Consider the following 19,538-nt stretch of genomic DNA (forward strand, 5'->3'; position numbering starts at 1 on the left):
AAAAATTTTTTTGAGACAGGGTCTCACTGTCACCCAGGCTGGAGTGCAGTGGCACAATTACAGCTCACCACAGCTTCCATCTCCCAGGCTCAAGCAATCCTCTCACCTCAGCCTCCCAGGTAGCTGAGACTACAGGCATGTGCCACCATGCCCAGCTAATTTTTTACTTTTAGTAGCAACAAGGTCTCTACTAAGTTGCTCAGGCTAGTCTCAAACTCCTGGGCTCAAGTGATCCTCCTGCCTCAGCCTCCCAAAGTTCTGGAATTACAGGCATGAGCCACTGGGTCAAATGTTTCAAGTAGGATACCTATGCATATAACAGAGGTATGTTCAAGTTAAAAGAGTTTTAACAAATGAGGCAATGGTCCACAGTACTGTAAACAAGTGAAGAAAGGGCCTTGTGTTCCAATTCATCTGTGGAGCCTAATCTAAATACAGAATGTCTAGCATATAAATGACAACTGACTCTACATTAGGTGGTAATAACCAAATTTTTCAGATTAGGCACTTGAAGCTCACAAAGTACTAAGTTAAATTATTTGCTCAAGGTTACAAAGATGGGAAGTGCACAGCCAGGATTGGAACCTAAGTCTTACCTTCAAATCAGATGATCACTTAACAGTGCTATTAAGGAAAACACACAGTAGCAGGTATTTTTCACTCTAGACCATCTGAATGACTTTTTAAATCAAGCATAACCATGACAGCCGAGTGTGGAGGCGCCTGTCTGTGATCCCAGTCCTTGGGAGGCTGAGGCAGGAGAATCACTTGAACCTGGAAGGTGGAGGTTGCAGTGAGCCAAGATCGCGCCACTGCACTCCAGCCTGGGTGACAAAAGTGAGACTCTGTCTCAACAAATGAACAAGCATAACCATGAAACTGACTACTGCCAATAGCTTCTGCACTCTCAAGACAAAGCAGGTAAGCCTGAAAAACGGGTAAGTTCCTTTTTCTTCTATCCAATTCAGTTTAATGAAATCACTGAAATCACAAGAAACAACCAAAATCTAAAAGGCCTCAGAGAAAAATGACTGAACAGACTTATTTCAGTCTAGGAAACCTCTTTTTGCCAATAACCTAAAACTATCAGTAAGTTAGGATATTAAAGAACTACATTTTTAAAAAACCCAAGACATTAGCAGAGTTAAATTTTACTTAAAAAAAAAAAAAAGAAAAATCAAGGGACAGGTCTAGCATTGGTATACTTATCTATTTATTACAAATAACAGCAAGCATCCATTATGCACAGAGAAACCCAGCAGAGAGGTAGAGAACAACTGCTTTGAGGTTATGTCTTCAAGTCTGTAACACAGCTGCTGAAATGATACACAAGTACCAAAAGAAAATACACAAGTAAAGCTTACATTACACTACACGTTAAGAATTACCAAGCACTGGCCAGGCGTGGTGGCTCACGCCTGTAATCCCAGCACTTTGGGAGTCCAGGGCGGGTGGATCACGAGGTCAGGATATCAAGACCATCCTGGCTAACAAGGTGAAACCCCGTCTCTACTAAAAATACAAAAAAATTAGCTGGGCGTGGTGGCGGGCACCTGTAGTCCCAGCTACTCGGGAGGCTGAGGCAAGAGAATGGCATGAACCCTGGAGGCGGAGCCTGCAGTGAGCCAAGATCGTGCCATTGCACTCCACCCTGGGCAACAGAGCGAGACTCTGTCTCAAAAAAAAAAAAAAAAAATTACCAAGCACTAAGATTATATACAACAATCTAAAAATTATATTTATTCTGTAATATCCACCAGATTTTTACTCTTCCACCCTATCTGGCCTGGACTCTCCTCAGGCTTGGCCTTATTAACTAAAGCTTGGCCTATGAAAAAAGTGGCACAGAATAATCCACTGGCTTAACACTAAAACATGGCAGTGACAGTTGATATCCATCCAGGCACTCTAATGGCACATTAGTCAGGGGAGATGTGAAGAGGCCCTGATCACTGAACCAACCAAGAGAAAGCATTCTGAAGAATCTACTGGGGTCAAAGAACCCTTCCAAGCAGGTTGGAGTCCAGTGGCATGATCATAACTATTAACTTCAAATCTCTGGGTTCAAGCAATCCTTCCGCTTCAGCCTCCAAAGTTGCCTAGAACTACTGATGCATGCCACCATGCCCAGCTAATTTTTTTTTTCTTTTTTTGTGGAGACAGTCTCACTATGTTGCCTGGGCTACAACTCCTAGCCTCAAGCGATCCTCCCACCTCCTCACCTCCAGTGCCACCTCACCCAGACCAATCAGGTTTATTAGTATACCTTCACACATACCACACTGACATGAAATCATCCTTGCCCTCAGGAAGCCTACAATCCAATCAGGGAAACAAAAGCAACACATGTCAACAAATGCAATACTGTAATACAGAAACGAAGCAAGTACAGTTAATCAGAAATACAAAGATCACAGGTAGAAACTTGTTCGAGGAAGTGATCTGAAGAGATGAGTTGTAAGTTGTTCTTTACATCCTTTATCTTCTATGTTTTTCTGTACATAGTGGGTGCTTGCTTGATTTAAATGAGGGAAAAGTCCATGTCAAACAGGCAATTGCAAGGAATGATTTCAGTGAAGATAAGAAAACTAAGTAGGTTGCTGTTTTGAGTCCATCAAATAGCAAACAAAAAAATAAAGGAGCAACTGGTATCACATTTGCTCAAAAAGATCCCTACCCATCCACTTAAAAGGGGGGAAAGTTCCCTAGGTTCTGTAAAGAAAACAGTGACCAAGATTCAGAAGCATTATTCCCTAATTGTAATCTCTTACATTAAGTCAATTTCATTAGAGTCACAAACCAGAACAGGTACTTTGTCAATAAAAAACGTAAACGAATTTGAAGTTTCTTTAAACATATTAACAAGTTTTTTCAGTAGAATGTATGGCAAACAAGTATCTGGCATGCTGATACCAAAAAAAGAAGGTAACTTTAAAAAGACAAAAATGAGACCCAAATTCTACTACCAATTAAGCAGCAATTTCAAATTATGAAGTTCTATAACTCTGTACCTTCAACCTAGTTTACATTAATTCTCCCCTGCTCCATGGACCACCACCACTAATGAGAAGCTGTATCTTTTAAAAATGACCTCAAAACAGCTAATGTAATTTTCTAAAATTAATTTATTTAGCATGTTTTTTTTTTTTCAGTCATTACATCTGTTGGGTCTCACAACCACCCAGTGAGGTAAAATAGAGATTACCCACTCCCATTTTACAGATAAAATAAATGAAGACCAGATAGGTTAAGTGACTAGCTCAAGGTCACAAAGCTACTAACTGGTAGTGTGTGAATTTCCAAGCCAGTGATGTTTTCTTTGCTAAGATGACAACCTTAAAATAAAGCAGGATATTAAAACCTTGTCTAGATAACATAAATACAATAATCTTAAAAGTTACACTGGGGCCGGCGTGGTGGCTCTCCCCTGCAATCCCAGCACTTTGGGTGACCAAGGCGGGCGGATCACCTGAGAGGTCGGGAGTTCGAGACCAGCCTGGCCAACATGGTGAAACTCTGTCTCTACTAAAAATGCAAAAATTAGCCGGGCGTGGTGGCGCGTGCCTGTAATCCCAGCTACTCAGGAGGCTGAAGCAGGAGAATCGCTTGAACCAGGAGGCAGAGGTTGCATTGAGCTTAGACTGCACCACTGCACTCCAGCCTAGGCGACAGAGCAAGATTCTGCTTAAAAAAAAAAAAAAAGTTACAATGGGAAAGGAATCACACATGGAATCATACATTACTACAAATTTACTTTGCCAGGTGAAAGTACTGATTTTACCGTGATCTACCTAGCATCCCATTCGTTTTTTAAATGTAACTACTTTAGTTTAGCACCTTCTGGAACCTAACTGCCAAAATTGTTCTCAAACTTTTTGAAAGTAAATGAAAAAAAAAGAGAAAAATAAAGCCTGTTCATAGACTCAAACTAAGTAGTATAAATGTCAGCTGAACAGACTTAAAAACTGCTCACACTCCAGAAAAACTGGGGATTGAATGGAAACAATGATAATCTTAATTACAGTTTTCCAATTCTTATGGATATTGGCACATTCATAGAAAGGCAGACATGTACAAAGCCCACAAACCCCAATCATATTATGTACTCTAAAGCTTAAAATAAATGAAATAAAAACTCCCTCAATCTCACAAAGATAGTCACAGCAGTTCAACATTTCTGGGGCTGAACACACAGCAGGAAGTGTCAAAAGAATTAGAAATTCTGTATACTTTAAAACTTACACTTAATATTGATCACTTTGCATGTGGTAAATATGAAAATCAGCCTCAATAAAAGCCTCTACAATTTATTGTCTCTAAACCTCTGCTAATTCCATTCCTCAACCCCCCCGGGGTGTAAATGCGACACACACAGGCCTCATATACAGGCCTCTTGCCTTTTTTTCTAACACAACTAGGACCTTTGTTCTGAGCGTCGTTTTACCCCACTCAATAGCTCTTTCAACTTTCTACCCCGTATTTTTTGTTTTGTTTTTAAAGAGGAGACTCTGAGCCTCAACTTGCTAGGTCTTTAAAAAATGAAATGCCAAAAATACCTAATGAGACTCTCTAGAGGAACATAAAGTTAAACACAACACTAAAGGGCCTACAAAACGGAGTAAAGCCCGGAGATCGGGTGATCTGGCAGCCCAGGCAAGATCGAGGATCGCGACTAGGAAGGGAGACAGCAGGAGAGCAGTTAGACGTCCACATAGAACGGATTCACTGCGCTATTAACCGTACCCGCCCCCCCCGCACCGGCCCAACCTTTACACACAGACACATTCCCTCCCCCAATTAACTAAAGAAGCAATTAAACTATGCCCACCACCAGACTCGATGCTTAGGCTAAACCTCCCCCAGACAAAGTAAAACAGCATTATCAAAAAAACAAACATCTGTCTTAAGGGTTTGGAAGCTGCCCCTTCCGTTCTCTCCTCACCACGTAAGGTAACCAATTCCCTCCTGTCCCCCACCAGGAGTTCAAAGTGTGATTTCCCCCCGATTTACATGTGTTTTTATGTTTTTCCGCATAGGAAATGAAAGATTTCTTATTCTGAGGAAGGGAGAGACGCCGAGGAAGACAGGATTTGAGGTTTTACTACCTTCGTTATTCGAACTCCCCTCTAACTTGTTCCTGTACTAGAAACCCACTCACTAAGAAGAAGGAAGGAGAGGGGCTGAACTGATGGACAAACGTTGTAAATAATAGGTTTTATGTAATCCACATATAAATAAATTAATCGCCTGACTCGCTCTGAATGCTAATACGATTGGGGTGACAATTGGCCCACCTCCCTCCCCCAAGTCCTAGTTAAACCCACCTACCACCAATTTCCATTCTAATCTATTTAAAAGGATACTCTATTCCTCTCAGTCAAGTTTCTCAGCTTCTTTAGGCCTCCCTGCATGCCCCCCTCGTCATCATCCTCCCTCAGCCTCAACTTCCCACGGCTTAAAAAACTGCCCCGCGCAGACCCCGTCTCCGGGCTCGCCCTCCCTCAACCGTCCCTCGCCGTCCCCCTGGGCAGGAAACCCCTTACTGCGGTCTAAAGTCACTCTGGCCTCTCCCTCCTCTGACCCTCGCTTCCCACAACTGTTGTCACTGGAGCTGCTTCCTAGTTTCCATTTCCGGGCCGTCCACGGCCCCGGAGCCTCCCCTTTCCCGATTTCCGGGCCCCTCGTCCCATTTCCGGGGAACCCTTGCCGTCTTCACACCCCCCACCTGCACTTCCGGCCCCCCACTTTCTCTCTTCCCAGACACCCTCCAAGCTCCAAAGCCCACTTCCGGCCCCCCTTGGTCCCCGCCGAGCTCCCCAACACCCGCAAGCCTTACCCCGGTTCTGTGAAGGGCCCTCCTCATTGCGGGAAGCCAGAGGAGGGACCCAGCGACCCCAACCTCCCGCCAGGCCCCGGTCCCTCCGGCCGCGGCCGCCCTCGAGCGTCTCTCCCGTCCACCCCCGGCCCGGTCCTTCCGCGGCCCCGCCGCCGCCGGCGCCGGGAGCAGGCCAAGCGGGGGCCGAATCGCGGCGATGACACAACCGGGCTTCCTGGGACTTTCTGTTCCAGCTCCTCCCCCCGCCCCCCCAACCCCTCAGCTGGCCCCCTCCCCCAAGGCTTGCCCCCGCCGCCCGGAGCTGCGCCCCAATTACCTAGTTAGGCCCCAAAGTCTCCGGTCCGGACTCGGTGGCGCGGCAGTAACTTCCACTAGCTCCCCCCACCCCCCCCAGCGGCGGCGGCGGCGGCGGCTCCGGGTTCCTTCAATTATCAGCTGAGCCGCAGCACCGCTCCCGGCGTGCGCCTCCGCCCGTGCCGCCTCCCTCCCCGCCTGCTCTGACACCCTCGGGGAACTACTTTGCCCTCGGGCTCCGGATTACGGGCTCGTCCGCGGGACCGGCCCCGCTGCCTACTGGCGGCCCATCACATCGCCCCTCCCTCCCACGCCTCCCGGCTCGACTCTCTCAGCAGCCTCCGATCTCCGCCCGATCCCTTCGAGGGACCAGGAAGGGGACTGTGGAGATCTGCTTGGTATCCCTCCGCCGGGGTCACCCCCTCCCCTCCGTGGTAGCAGGAACTAATTCCCCTTCGGGTCACCCGGGACCTGGAGCTGGAAATTTCACGGATCAGGGTTCCCTAAGACCCTTGGAAGAGGGGACGATCGCCCCAAGTTAGAAATCCTTCTGCCAGCTCATAAGCGTGGTTCAATTTAAACTAGGATTTGGGCCCCTTGACCCCAACCAAGCCCCGCCCCTTCCTGGTTGTCTTAGCGACGGCGGTGGCGTCCCAAGATGGCGTCGTGGCTGCCGGAGACTCTCTTTGAAACTGTAGGACAAGGCCCGCCGCCTAGCAAAGACTATTACCAGTTACTGGTCACCCGGTCTCAGGCAAGTGCGAGCCGCGGTTTACCCTCTCTCCTAACTCCCTACCTGGCACGGTTGGGGCCCGGGACGCAGGTTGTGCTAGGCCAAGAGCAACCGTAGCCTGCCGGAAGCTCCCAGTCCCGGCTCCGCGCCGGGAGATTTTCCTCGTCACCTCGGCCTCCTCGGTCCGGCGGCCCGCGTGTCCCTGCTCTCCCCGAGCCCGGCTAGTCCCTGGCAAGCCTTCTCTGCCTCCCCGCGGTGCCGCGTGCTCCTTTCCCGCCACCCCGGCTTCTTACCCGTAGAGTTTTCTCCGCGCGAAGAGGAAAACGGGCGTCTCCGGCTTGCGTGCGGCCTCACCTCAGCGTGAGAAGGAGGGAAAGAAAGACTCAGCCAAGTGTCCCAAGGAGGAGCCGGCTAGGGAGGGGAAAAGGAGATTGCCTCTTTTCCAGGATAGGAATTAATTATGGAGAATTTTATAAATCTCTTTGTGGCCTTTACGCGTGCCACGGCCACATCAAAACTTAGTTATTTCTAGTAGCAACTGACGATTGGGAGCTCTTACCTTTTGGAGTCCCTTCTATCCCATTGAAAGTGTGCGGATGGTGGTATAAAAATGTTTCAGCTGCTCTGCGCTTCAGCCCCACCCATAATGACATCTGCTCCACAACAATAAGACCGAGGATTATATTATCTCCAAAGTAACCATCGGCCTATTTTTATGCCTACTTTGGTTATTGAAGGTGGGCTTTTGGATGATTTACTGTGTCCATGAAATTCTCAACTTGAGCGGGGCCTCCATTGGGAAGACGTTTCTAATCATGGCTGAGTTTACGCCTGTCACTGAGTTATTCATGCACCCTGCCCTTTCAATAGATACTATTTCTATAAAATGAAATTTAGAAGTTTGTGTATATTTGTTTTGGTGTGCATATTGATCATTCCCTCAGTTTTTCCAGGAGCCCTTAAACAAAATAGGTAATGAGTTAATTTTTTTATATTTTTGAAAGCATCTTTTAAAATATAAATGTTAATATATATTTTTTAATTTAAGATTTAGAAATATTACAAATGTAAAATCAGCCTGTCCAAAAAAAATTTTTTTTTAAAACAGTACTGCTCCTTGCGGAGCAGGGCTAATTCATAGGCAGTGGGCCCAGAGTCAGCCTCAAATTTTTAATTAAACTGTTTTTAGGGGGTTTTGCACATTTAGTGATGTATGCAATACTGAAAGGCATCCTTTTCTTTACTTTTTTTGTTTTTTTTTTTGTTTTTTTTTTTTTTGTTTTTTTGAGACGGAGTCTCGCTCTGTCGCCAGGCTGGAGTGCAGTGGCGCGATCTCGGCTCACTGCGACCTCGTTTCACCATGTTGGCCAGGATGGTCTCGATCTCTTGATCTCGTGATCCGCCTACCTCGGCCTCCCAAAGTGCTGGGATTACAGGCGTGAGCCACCGCGCCCGGCCTTGTACATTTTTTAAACGGATTATTGATTTTTCCATTGGTTTTAAGATTTGTTTGTTTGTTTATTTATCGAGAAGGAGTCTCCCTCTGTTGCCCAGGCTGGAGTGCAGTGGCGCGATCTCAGCTCACTGCAACCTCCGCATCTCCTGGGTTCAAGTGATTCTCCTGCCTCAGCCCCCCGAGTAGCTGGGATTACAGGCGTGCGCCACCACACCCAGCTAATTTTTGTATTTTTAGTAGAGACGGGGTTTCGCCATGTTGGCCAGAATGGTCTCCAACTCCTGACCTCAGGTGATCCAGCTGCCTCGGCCTCCCAAATTGCTAGGATTATAGACTTGAGCCACCGCGCCTGGCTGGCTTTAAGATTTATGATCCTAACATTTCTTCACCTCCTGAGTGGTCAAAAATATAATCTGTTCTAATCTTACATGATTTTCTATTTTTATCTACCTCAAGTAAGTTAGAATGTTTTAATTTTTACAGCCTTTAAAAATTTGTCTTTTTTAGCATTTTCTTTCCCCTGAAGGTCTGGTATTTTACAAGTATGCTTCATTTCTCTCATTTGTAAGCCTCACCAGGCTGAGTATCTTGTTACCTTTTTATTTTAGTAAATTATCCTTAGGAGTGCTCCTGGCATTCGGCTTCCTAAAGAATAATTCTGTTGTTGGTGTTCTTCAGACTTTGCTCTCAAGTCTAACTTAGGCGCATGCCTTCCTCTAACTACTCTTTTTTTTTTTTTCTTTGAGGCAGAGTCTCGCACTGTCGCCCAGGCTGGAGTGCAGTGGCTCAATCTCGGCTCACTGCAAGCTCCGCCTCCTGGGTTCACACCATTCTCCTACCTCAGCCTCCCCAGTAGCTGGGATTACAGGCGTCCGCCACCACGCCTGGCTAATTTTTTGTATTTTTAGTTGAGATGGGGTTTCACCGTGTTAGCCAGGATTGTCTCGATCTCCTGGGATTACAGGCGTGAGCCACCGCGCCTGGCCCTAACTACTCTTTTTTAAGAAATCTTTCCCACCATCCCTTCAGTGTTCTTAATTTTTCTTTTTCTTTCTTTATTTTTATTATTTATTTTTTTTTTTATTTTTTGCAAGTGAAAAACTCTCCTTTATCTCAGGTTCTGTCAGTTACATATATATAAAATCCTAAATTCTGATCCATTTTCTTTTTTAAGCATGCTGAATAAATCCACTACACTTCTACCAGTGAAAGTTAATCTCCAAGCTAATTAATTCACCCTCTTTTTAAAGTAAAATTTGTTGTAAAAAATGGCATGCCAAAAAAATATACTTTTCAGTCAACTGCCTTGAGAATATGCTATTTTCTAACCACAAGACAATTTTTCTGAGTCTCAGCACAGGAAACCAAACATCCAGTAAGAGGTGGCCTGACATAAATAAGTACTAAAAGACTAGCATTAAAATATGTTTTATAAGATAGATTTTTTTTCTGGAATGACTTTCTAAAATTATTTCTTGTACATTTCCTCCCCTTTCTCCTGTCTTTATTTTTTTAATGTTGTATATTATCCAAATTATGCCCCAGATTTAGATGAATCCTTCTTTCATGCTGATTCTGTTTTTTAGTCTCTTTTTCACTGCATCTTTTTCGTTGGTCTTAAATCCAAATAACTGCACATTTGACATGGATTTGAGGGCAGATATTTCTCTCATTAGTGTCATACCACCACTGACATAGTCCAGAATATAAATGTTATACATAAATATTTCCTTTGTTTATATAGTAACATTTGAAATATATTGTATGCTTATACAGGCACTTTTACTGCTTGATACCATGTTGTTTTGGGTCTTGGGGGCGGTTTTTTATTCAAATAAATAACTTTCAGATTACAGCTTGGGGTCAGTTTAGTTTCTCGAAGCTGATCTTTATAATGATGATCTCCAGCTTTAGAAAAAATAGTGCGCTGCTTTCTAAATCAAAGATTCACTCAAGGGTTGGGCACAGTAGCTCAAACCTGTAATCCCAGAATTTTGGGAGGCTCAGGTGGGAGGATTGCTTGAACTAAGGAGTTTCAGACCAGCCTGGGCAACATAGCAAGACCCCTTCTCTTAAAAAGAAAAAACAAAAAGGGGGGCTGAGCGCAGCTCATGCCTGTAATCTCAGCACTTTGGGAGGCCGACACAGGCGGATCACTTGAGGCCACGAGCTCGAGACCAGCCTGGCCAACATGGCAAAACCCCATCTCTACTAAAAATACAAAAAATTAGCTGGGCATAGTGATGCACGCCTGTAGTCCTAGCTACTCGGGAGGCTGAGGCAGGAGAATCACTTGAACCCTGGAAGCAAAGGTTGCAGTGAGCTGAGATCACACCACTGCTCTCCAGCCTGGGCAACAAAGCAAGACTCAGTCTTTAAAATAAATAAATAAATAAGATTTACTTGGCCAGGTGTGGTGGCTCACACCTGTAATTCCAGCATTTTGGGAGCCTGAGGGGTGGATCACTTGAGGTCAGGAATTCAACACCAGCCTGGCCAACATGGTAAAACCCTGTCTCTACTAAAAATAAAAAAATTAGCTGGGCATGATAGCATGAGCCTGTAATCCCAGCCACTGGGTAGGCTGAGGCAGGAGAATCACTTGAACCCAGGAGACAAAGGTTGCAGTGAGCCGAGATCTCACCACTGGGCAACAGAGTGAGACCCCATCTCAAAAACAAAAAAAAAAAATACTGTTATTCTTACTCTAGCTCTAGTAGTTTACATATATTTTCTTATATTGGATTCTAATTCTTTGAAAACCAGTAGATTAATAAAGTGTTAGGGGTGAAAAGGATCTTTGTTTTTTTTTTTGTTTTTGCAACAAGAGTCTCACTCTGTCATCCAGGCTGGAGTGCAGTGGGGCGATCTCGGCTCACTGCAACCTCCGCCTTCTGGGTTGAAGTGATTCTCCTGCTTCAGCCTCCCTAGTACCTGGGATTACAGGCACCCGCCACCATGCCCAGCTAATTTTTGTATTTTTAGTAGGGATGGGGTTTCACCGTGTTGGCCAGGCTGATCTTGAACTCCTGGCCTCAAGTGATCTGCCCGCCTTGGCCTCCCAAAGTTCTGGGATTACAGGGGTGAGACACCAAACCTGGCCAGGGCTAGAAAGAATCTTGAATATTATTTAGTTCCTACTTTCATGACACATATATATTCCTATTTATAGTGGGGAGAATGTAGCTAGTATTTGATTTGTAAAAACACTTTAATGACTAATCTTTTATATGTTGTATTTTTTTTAACTCCAAAGGAAGTTCATGACCAATTGGCAAGTTAATGAGTGCAGGTGTTTTAAAATCTATGCGTTTAGAAGAAGCAAAAAATCACTTTATACTAAGTGGTCCAGGAGGGTACTGTTACCAGTATTGTACTCCTGAAATGTTGTCTTCTTTGTCCTCTCAAAATGGAAGTGTTGCTTAGGTGGCCAGAACAGTTAACTTAGGTTTAATGTGACAAATACTGGAAAAGTGTTAGAAAGAGAATAATGGTATGCTAAGTAGATGGGAACTGGCAGATACGGCCTCTTGCAGCCAATAACCCAGGTGGTTGTCCGAAGAGCACCAATATGTTACAGTTAACTCCAGCAGATGAAAGAAGGAAGAATTGGGCGATAGATTCGTCTTGTTTTATCTCTTTTTCTAAATCCTATCCAAAGCTCCAAAAAGATATATGAAGCTAGTGTCATTTGAAAAAATAAAAAATAAAAAAGCTCACCCCTCTAAAAAAAATGGCAATTATTTTTGAAGTGCATTAGAGTTGTGGCACTAAAGACTGAAAACACCTGAGGTTGCATGCCAGCCTGTGACAGGAAGCTGTCATCTCAATGACTTCTGACAAAAGAATTAAAACTAGACCTGGTGATGGCTGGGCGAGAGACAACAAAAAATTGAGCTAGTGCCATTTCAAACTGCAGACCAATTTTGAAGATTTAAAATGTAAATACAGTCTAATAAAAATGTTAATGCACACACCCTTTGACCCAGCAAATCCATTTCTAGGATTTGGATATCCAAAAATGCTATCACATGTGCACAAGGATATGTGAGCAAGATTATTCACCAAAGTCAATAATTGTAAAAATATTTTTCCATGAGAGGAAATGTGGTTAAACTGTGATTCATTCATGCCATAGAATACTATCCAACTTTTCAAAAACAATGCGGTGGATCTCTGTTTACTCAGTAGACCAAATAAAATCTTTAGCAAGAAAAGCAAGTTGCTGGATTAAACATAGCATATCCTACTTTTTTAAAAAAGTGTTTTAAATAAATGTTAGTGAGGTTTTAAATAATTCTTAAAAGAAAAAGCTGGAATGATGCACTCTTAAGAGTTACAGATTTTTACTCTCCACATTCATATTTCTGGAAGATCTGAATTTTCTACCATGAGCATTTATTTTTATAATCAGAGAAAAGCAATAAAGATTTAAAATGAAAGTGTAAATGGATAACTGTTACTTTGAGGTGGTGTCCTGCCTGTATTCCCCCTATTGGGCCAGCACCACCTTTCACCCACCTCCCTCATTGAATATTGAGTCTGAATATTGAATATTGAATACTGAATAGCTTTGATAGCTGTGTCCCAAACTCCTGCTGTTTTTGTGGAGGGAAAATAATTCTAATTCTACAGTTTTAGAGTGCAAATTGATTAATGATTAATTTTGCAATTTTCCTTGCAAAATTTTAAGGAGGATTTTTGGTGTTTTTGTTTTAGAGGCAGAATCTCATTCTGTCCCCCAGGCTGGTATGTAGTGGTGCAGTCAGCTCACTGCAGCCTCAAACTCCTGGGCTCAAGCAATCCTTGCGCCTCTGTGTCCCAAAGTGCTGGGATTACAAGCATGAATTTCTGTACTCATCCTTAAGGAGGATTTAGTGTCTAGAAACTTCTGACCTTTTTTTCTTTTCATTTTTTTTTTTTTCTTTTCTGAGACAGAGTCTCGCTCTGTCACCCAGGCTGGAGTGCAGTGGCATGATCTTGGCTCACTGCCTCCCAAGTAGCTGGGACTAAAGGCATGTACCACCCCGCCCAGCTAATTTTTGTATTTTTATTAGAGATGGGGTTTCACCATGTTTGCCAGACTGGTCTCGAACTCCTGACCTCAAGTAATCCGCCCGCCTCAACCTCCCAAAGTGCTGGGATTACAGGTGTGAGCCACTGCACCCGGCTTCTTTTTCTTTTTAATATAAGTAATAATTACTTTTGAGAAACTAAAGGAGCTGGGTATGGTAGCTCACGCCTGTAATCCCAGAACTTTGGGAGCCTGAGGCAGGCAGATCACAAGGTCAGGAGATCAAGACCATCCCGGCCAACATGGTGAAACCCCGTCTCTACTAAAAAACAAATAGAAAAATTAGCCAGGTGTGGGGGCGGGCGCCTATAGTCCCAGCTACTGGGGAGGCTGAGGCAGGAGAATGGCTTGAACCTGGGAGGCGAAGCTTGCAGTGAGCTGAGATCAGGCCACTGCACTCCAGCCTGGGCAACAGACAAGACTGTTTCAAAAAAAAAAGAAAAAGAAAGACACAGCCAGGCGCGGTGGCTCATGCCTGTAATCCCAGCACTTTGAGAGGATGAAGCAGGTGGATCATGAGGTCAGGAGTTCAAGACCAGCCTGGCCAACATTCTACTAAAAATACAAAAAAATTAGCTGGGAATGGTGGCGCACGCCTGTAGTCCCAGCTACTCGGGAGGCTGAGGCAGGAGAATTGCTTGAACCCAGGAGGTGGAGGTTGCAGTGAGCAGAGATCACGCCACTGCCCTCCAGCTTGTGCAACAGAGTAAGACTTTGTCTCAAAAAAAGAAAGAATTTTTTTGCAGACTTCTAAGCTCTCATGCCCATTCTGCCCACTGACCACGTCCACAGCCAAAATGTTTCCACACAGAAAGAACTACTGCTGCTCCTTTTAAATTCCAAAAGTCAGTATCATACTTGTGCTTATTTATTTCCACAGCCTGGTCATCATAGCGAGATCCCATCTCTACAAAAAAAATCTAAAAATTATCCAGGCGTGGTGGCTCACACAGGTAATCCTAGCATGTTGGGAGACCTAGGCAGAAAGATCACTCAAGGCCAGGAATTCAAGACCAACCTGGCCAACACAGCAAGATCCCTTCTCTATTTTTAAAAATAAATAATTAGCTGTGCATGGTGACATGAGCCTGTAGTCCCAGCTACTCAGGAGGCTGAGGCGGGAGGATCGCTTGAACCTAGGTGTTTGAGGCTGCAGTGAGCCATGATCGTGCCAGTGCACTCCACTGAACAGAATGAGACCCTGTATCTTACAGAAAAAAAATTACTTTCCTCATCTCTGTTGTTTGTGTTGATTTACACTCCTCCTTTCAGCTGTCTTTTTGTTTTTCTTTTAAGTCCATTATTCTTCCCTCTTCCCTTAAGAGAGATGCTTTAGGCTGGGCATGGTGACTCACGCCTGTAATCCCAGCACTTTGAGAGGTCAAGGTGGGCAGATCACCTGAGGTCGGGAGGTCGAGACCAGCTTAGCCAATGTGGTGAAACCCCGTCTATACTAAAAATACAAAAATTATCTGGGTGTGGTGGTGGGCGCCTGTAATCCCAGCTACTCGGGAGGCTGAGGCAGGAGAATTGCTTGAACTTGGGAGGCAACAGTTGCAGTGAACCACGATTGCGCCACTGCACTCAAGCCTGGGCGACAGTGAGATGCCGTCTCAAAACAAAAACAAAAGAGAGATACTTTACCCCTTCGCCACTGCACCTGAGAACCTCAGCCCAGCTCAGCTGTGCTGGAGCCCTCCTTGAGGTGTGCTGTGGTTTTCCCTCCTGCTGTCATTTACCCCCTCACTGCTCCTCCTGATGGCAGCAAGTGCGCAAACATTCCCTTCCCTGCCCTGCAGGTTAGGCCAGGTGTTTATAATAATAAACTGCATTATTCTTCTGTTCCTCATGTTTGAAACACTTCAGAAAAATGATTCCCAATCATTGTGTCTTGTGACACTCCAGGATGTGCCCAGTTTAAGTTGTGAAATCCCTTTTAGTCAGAAATTTTTAATTTCTTTTAATTTTTTTAAGTGGCATATGGCACTTTTCTGAGGAGAGGGATGGCATGATCCAAGTAAGGTGATTAAACTCTTAAAAATAACAGTATTCACTGTTTAGTTAGTCTAGTCAAGTGGCTCCTAAATCCTCATTTCAAAATCACATGACAGCTGGACATAGTTCCAGTATCACCTTTTCCCAGGTAAATTGTTCACTTGGTACCTGTGAGTGCCTGCTCAATCTGGGCAGTTAATTTGGTCTCACCCTACAGTGACACAGATTTGCTTCATAATTATATGGGGCAGTAGAGCACTTAATTGGAAGTCACTGAGTCACGGATCCTTTCATTCCTCCTGCAGTCTGCAAGCTCTTGACCTGGGGCAAGGCACTTAATTTGTCTGAGCTCTATTTGCCTCATCAGCATAAGAAGGTTACTAGTCTAAGAGATCACTAAGCTTTATCCCAACTCTAAAATGATGTTTCACGACGGGCATGTTGGCTCACACCTGTAATCCCAGCATTTTAGGAGGCCAAGGCAGGCGGATCAAGAGATCAGGGGTTCGAGACCAGCCTGCCCAGTATGGTGAAACCGCGTCTCTACTAAAAATACGAAAATGAGCTGGGTGTGGTAGCGCATGCCTGTAATCCCAGCTACTCTGGAGGCTGAGGCAGCAGAATCGCTTGAACCTGGGAGGTGGAAGTTGCAGTGAGCCAAGATCGTGCCATTGCACTCTGGCCTGGGCGACAGAGTGAGACTTCGGTCTCAAAAAAATAAAATATAATGCTGTTTCACATGAAAGTAGTGTTTTGTTTTGTTTTTGTTTTTTGCTTGTATATGTGTATATAATTTTTTTTTTTTTTAGACAGGGTCTTGATCTGTCACCTAAGCTGGAGTGCAGTGGTGCAATCATAGCTCACTGCAGCCTCCAACTCCCATGCTCAAGCAATCCCCCCACTTTAGCCCCCTGAAAATAGCAGAGACTACAGGCCCGTTCCACCATGCCCAGCTAAGAAAGTAGTGTTTTAGGCTGGGCGCAGTGGTCACACCTGTAATCCCAGCACTTTAGGAGGACGAGGTGGGCGGATCACGAAGTCAGGAGTTCGAGACCAGCCTGACCAACATGGTGAAACCCCGTCTCCACTAAAAATACAAAAATTAGCCAGGGCCCAGCACGGTGGCTTACGCCTGTTATCCCAGCACTTTAGGAGGCTGACGCGGGTGGATCACCTAAGGTCAGGAGTTCGAGACCAGCCTGACCAACATGGAGAAACCCAGTCTCTACTAAAAGTACAAAATTAGCCTGGTGTAGTGGTGGGTGCCTGTAATCCCAGCTACTCAGAGGGCTGAGGCAGGAGAATCACTTGAACCCGGGAGTTGGAAGTTGCAGTGAGCCAAGGTCACGCCATTGCACTCCAGCCTAGGCAAGAAGAGTGAAACTTTGTCTCAAAAAAAAAAATTAGCTGGACATGGTGGCGCACTTGTAATCCCAGCTACTCAGGAGGCTGAAGCAGGAGAATCACTTGAACCTGAGAGATGGAGGTTGCAGTGAGCCAAGATCACACCACTGCACTCCAGCCTGGGCAACACAGCAAGGCTCCGTCTCAAAAAAAAAAAAAAGAAAAGAAAAGAAAGTGGTGTTTTATACTGGAAAAAGCACTGGAGTTTTGTTTTTTTCTTTTCTTACAGAAAAATTGAGTTTGCATAGCCGGGCGCAGTGACTTACGCCTGTAATCCCAGCACTTTGGGAAGCCGAGCCAGGTGGATCACGAGGTCTGGAGCTCGAGACCAGCCTGACAAACATGGTGAAACCCCATCTCTAATAAAAACTAAAAATTAGCCGGGCGTGGTGGTGCACGCCTGTAATCCCAGCTACTCAGGAGGCTGAGGTAGAAGAATTGCTTGAAACCAAGAGTTGGAGGTTGCAGTGAGCTGAGATTGCGCCATTGCGCTCCAGCCTAGGTGGGCAACAGAGCGAGATTCCGTCTCAAAAAAAGAAAAAAATTGAGTTTGCATCGAAGATTGTGTATTAGAGGCTGGGCATGGTGGCTCACGCCTGTAATCCATTTGGGAGGACGAGGCGGGTGGATCACCTGAGGTCAGGAGTTCGAGAGCAGCCTTGCCAACATGGTGAAACCTCTACTAAAAATACAAAAATTAGCCGGGCGTGGCGGTAGAGTCCTATAATTCTAGCTACTCGGGAGACTGAGGCAGGAGAATCACTTGAACCCAGGTGGTAGGGCAGAGGTTGCAGTGAGCTGACATTGTATCACTTCACTCCAGCCTGAACAAAAGAGCAAAACTCTCTCATATACACACACACAAAGATTGTGTATTAGTAGCTGTGTGACCTGGCGTAACCTGCCTGATGTTCCGTTCTGTTCTTCTGTAAAGTTAAGTTGTGGCTACTTCACAAATATAGTGAGAACCAGATGTATGTAACAAGCACTCCAGGCCAGTATTTCTCAAAGAGAAGCATCATGAGCCGGGTGCAGGGGTTCGAGCCTATAGTCCCAGCTATTGAGAAGGCTGAGGCAGAAAGCTTGAGCTCAAGAGTTGAGTACAGCCTATGGAAAATACTGAGACCCCCTCTATGTTGTTATTTTTTTGAGATGGAGTCTTGCTCTGTCGCCCAGGCTGGAGTGCAATAGCACCATCTCAGCTCACTGCAACCCACACTTCCCGGGTTCAAACAATTCTCCTGCCTCAGCCTCCCTAGTAGCTGGGATTACAGGCGCGCACCACCATACCCAGCTAATTGTTGTATTTTTAGTAAAGATGGGATTTTGCCATGTTGGCCAGGCTGGTCTCGAACTCCTGAACTCAGGTGATCTGCCCCCTTTGGCCTCCCAAAGTGCTGGGATTACAGGTGTGAGTCACCGTGCCCAGCCCCCTTTAAAAAAAAATACACAAATATTAAAAAAATTTTGTGATTAGAAAAGATTGGAAAATTCTAAGTAAAATAAAATTATATTTCCTTCTTTTCTCTGAAATTTCTCAGAGCCTTTAAAATCCTATTTTGCAGCCGGGTGCGGTGGCTCACGCCTGTAATCCCAGCACTTTGGGAGGCTGAGGCGAGTGGATCACAAGGTCAGGAGATCGAGACCATCCTGGCTAACACGGTGAAACCCCGTCTCTACTAAAAAATACAAAAAATTAGCTGGGCATGGTGGCAGGAGCCTGTAGTCCCAGCTACTCGGGAGGCTGAGGCAGGAGAATGGCATGAACCCAGGAGGCGGAGCTTGCAGTGAGCCGAGATCGCACCACTGCACTCCAGCCTGGGCGACAGAGCGAGACTCTGTCTCAAAATATAAATAAATAAATAAAATCCTATTTTGCATCATGAATCTCCAAGAGACTACTGCAGAGTGGAGCTTTTCCTACGACCACAGCACCCTCTTTTCCCTGAGCATCTTTAGGGGCTGTGACTGGAATGCTGTTTGGAAAACCAGTCAGCAGTCTACCTGGTACACAGCAGAAAATGCTGAAGAAATGTTAAATACTGGCACCACATCAGTCAGATTTTACCCTTTCCATGACTGTTTCATTTTCCTTATTTATTTTTACTTTTATTTTTATTTTTGAGACAGAGCTGTGTTGCCCAGGCTGGAGTGCAATGGTGCGATCTTGGCTCGCTGCAACCTCTGCCTCCTGAGTTCAAATGATTCTCGTGCCTCAGCCTCCCAAGTAGCTGGGATTACAGGCACTTGCAACCATGCCCGGCTAATTTTCATGTTTTTCGTAGAGACGGGGTTTCGCCACGTTGGCCAGGCTGGTCTTGAACTCCTGACCACAGCCTCTCAAAGTGCTGGGATTGTAGACATGAGCCACTGCGCTCAGCCTTTCCTTTGGTTTTACAAATAAATGTGCTGCTGAGTTTCTGCAACCATTTTATTCTAACCTCCTCTTTAGAAATATTTTAAACTAATAATCCAAAAGAAAATACCTGCACCCTCAAATGTGTTATATGCCACATTTTAACGTCTTAACTTGTGCTTCCACAATCTGGATGAACATGTTTTGATGCACACCACAGAGGAAAGCATCTGTCATCACTGAATATGGTAGAATTTCTTTTTTTTTTTTTTTTTTTTTTGAGACGGAGTCTGGCTCTGTCGCCCAGGCTGGAGTGCAGTGGCGCAATCTCAGCTCACTGCAAGCTCCACCTCCCGGGTTCACGCCATTCTCCTGCCTCAGCCTCCCGAG

General features: G+C 45.0%; 2 protein-coding genes across 56 annotated transcripts in view; one reads left to right on the forward strand and one right to left on the reverse strand.

Moving 5' to 3' along the window:
• The window catches only part of TRIP12 (thyroid hormone receptor interactor 12), a 159,019-nt gene extending 151,571 nt beyond the window's left edge, over window positions 1-7,448 (reverse strand). For 5 of the 50 annotated variants that reach the window (XM_031008409.2, XM_031008401.2, XM_031008397.2 and 2 more), the window contains exon 1: window positions 5,544-6,063. The gene's annotated coding sequence lies outside the window, so the exon portion shown is untranslated. Of the gene's footprint in view, window positions 1-5,543; window positions 6,064-6,152; window positions 6,559-6,926 lie in introns of those variants that run through there. The other 45 variants (XM_055379657.1, XM_019022200.3, XM_055379662.1 and 42 more) reach the window with 28 other exon arrangements.
• The window catches only part of FBXO36 (F-box protein 36), a 155,901-nt gene continuing 143,127 nt past the window's right edge, over window positions 6,765-19,538 (forward strand). For 5 of the 6 annotated variants that reach the window (XR_010129714.1, XM_055379675.2, XM_063695259.1 and 2 more), the window contains exon 1: window positions 6,765-6,884. Coding sequence is in view for 5 of the 6 variants with exons in the window: in XM_055379675.2 (XP_055235650.1) it covers window positions 6,789-6,884 (96 nt within the window). In the remaining variant the exon portion in view is untranslated. Of the gene's footprint in view, window positions 6,885-17,000; window positions 17,138-19,538 lie in introns of those variants that run through there. The other variant, XM_063695261.1, reaches the window with a different exon arrangement.

The sequence above is a fragment of the Gorilla gorilla genome, chromosome 11 (genome assembly GCF_029281585.2).
Source record: "Gorilla gorilla gorilla isolate KB3781 chromosome 11, NHGRI_mGorGor1-v2.1_pri, whole genome shotgun sequence".
NCBI lineage: Eukaryota > Metazoa > Chordata > Mammalia > Primates > Hominidae > Gorilla > Gorilla gorilla.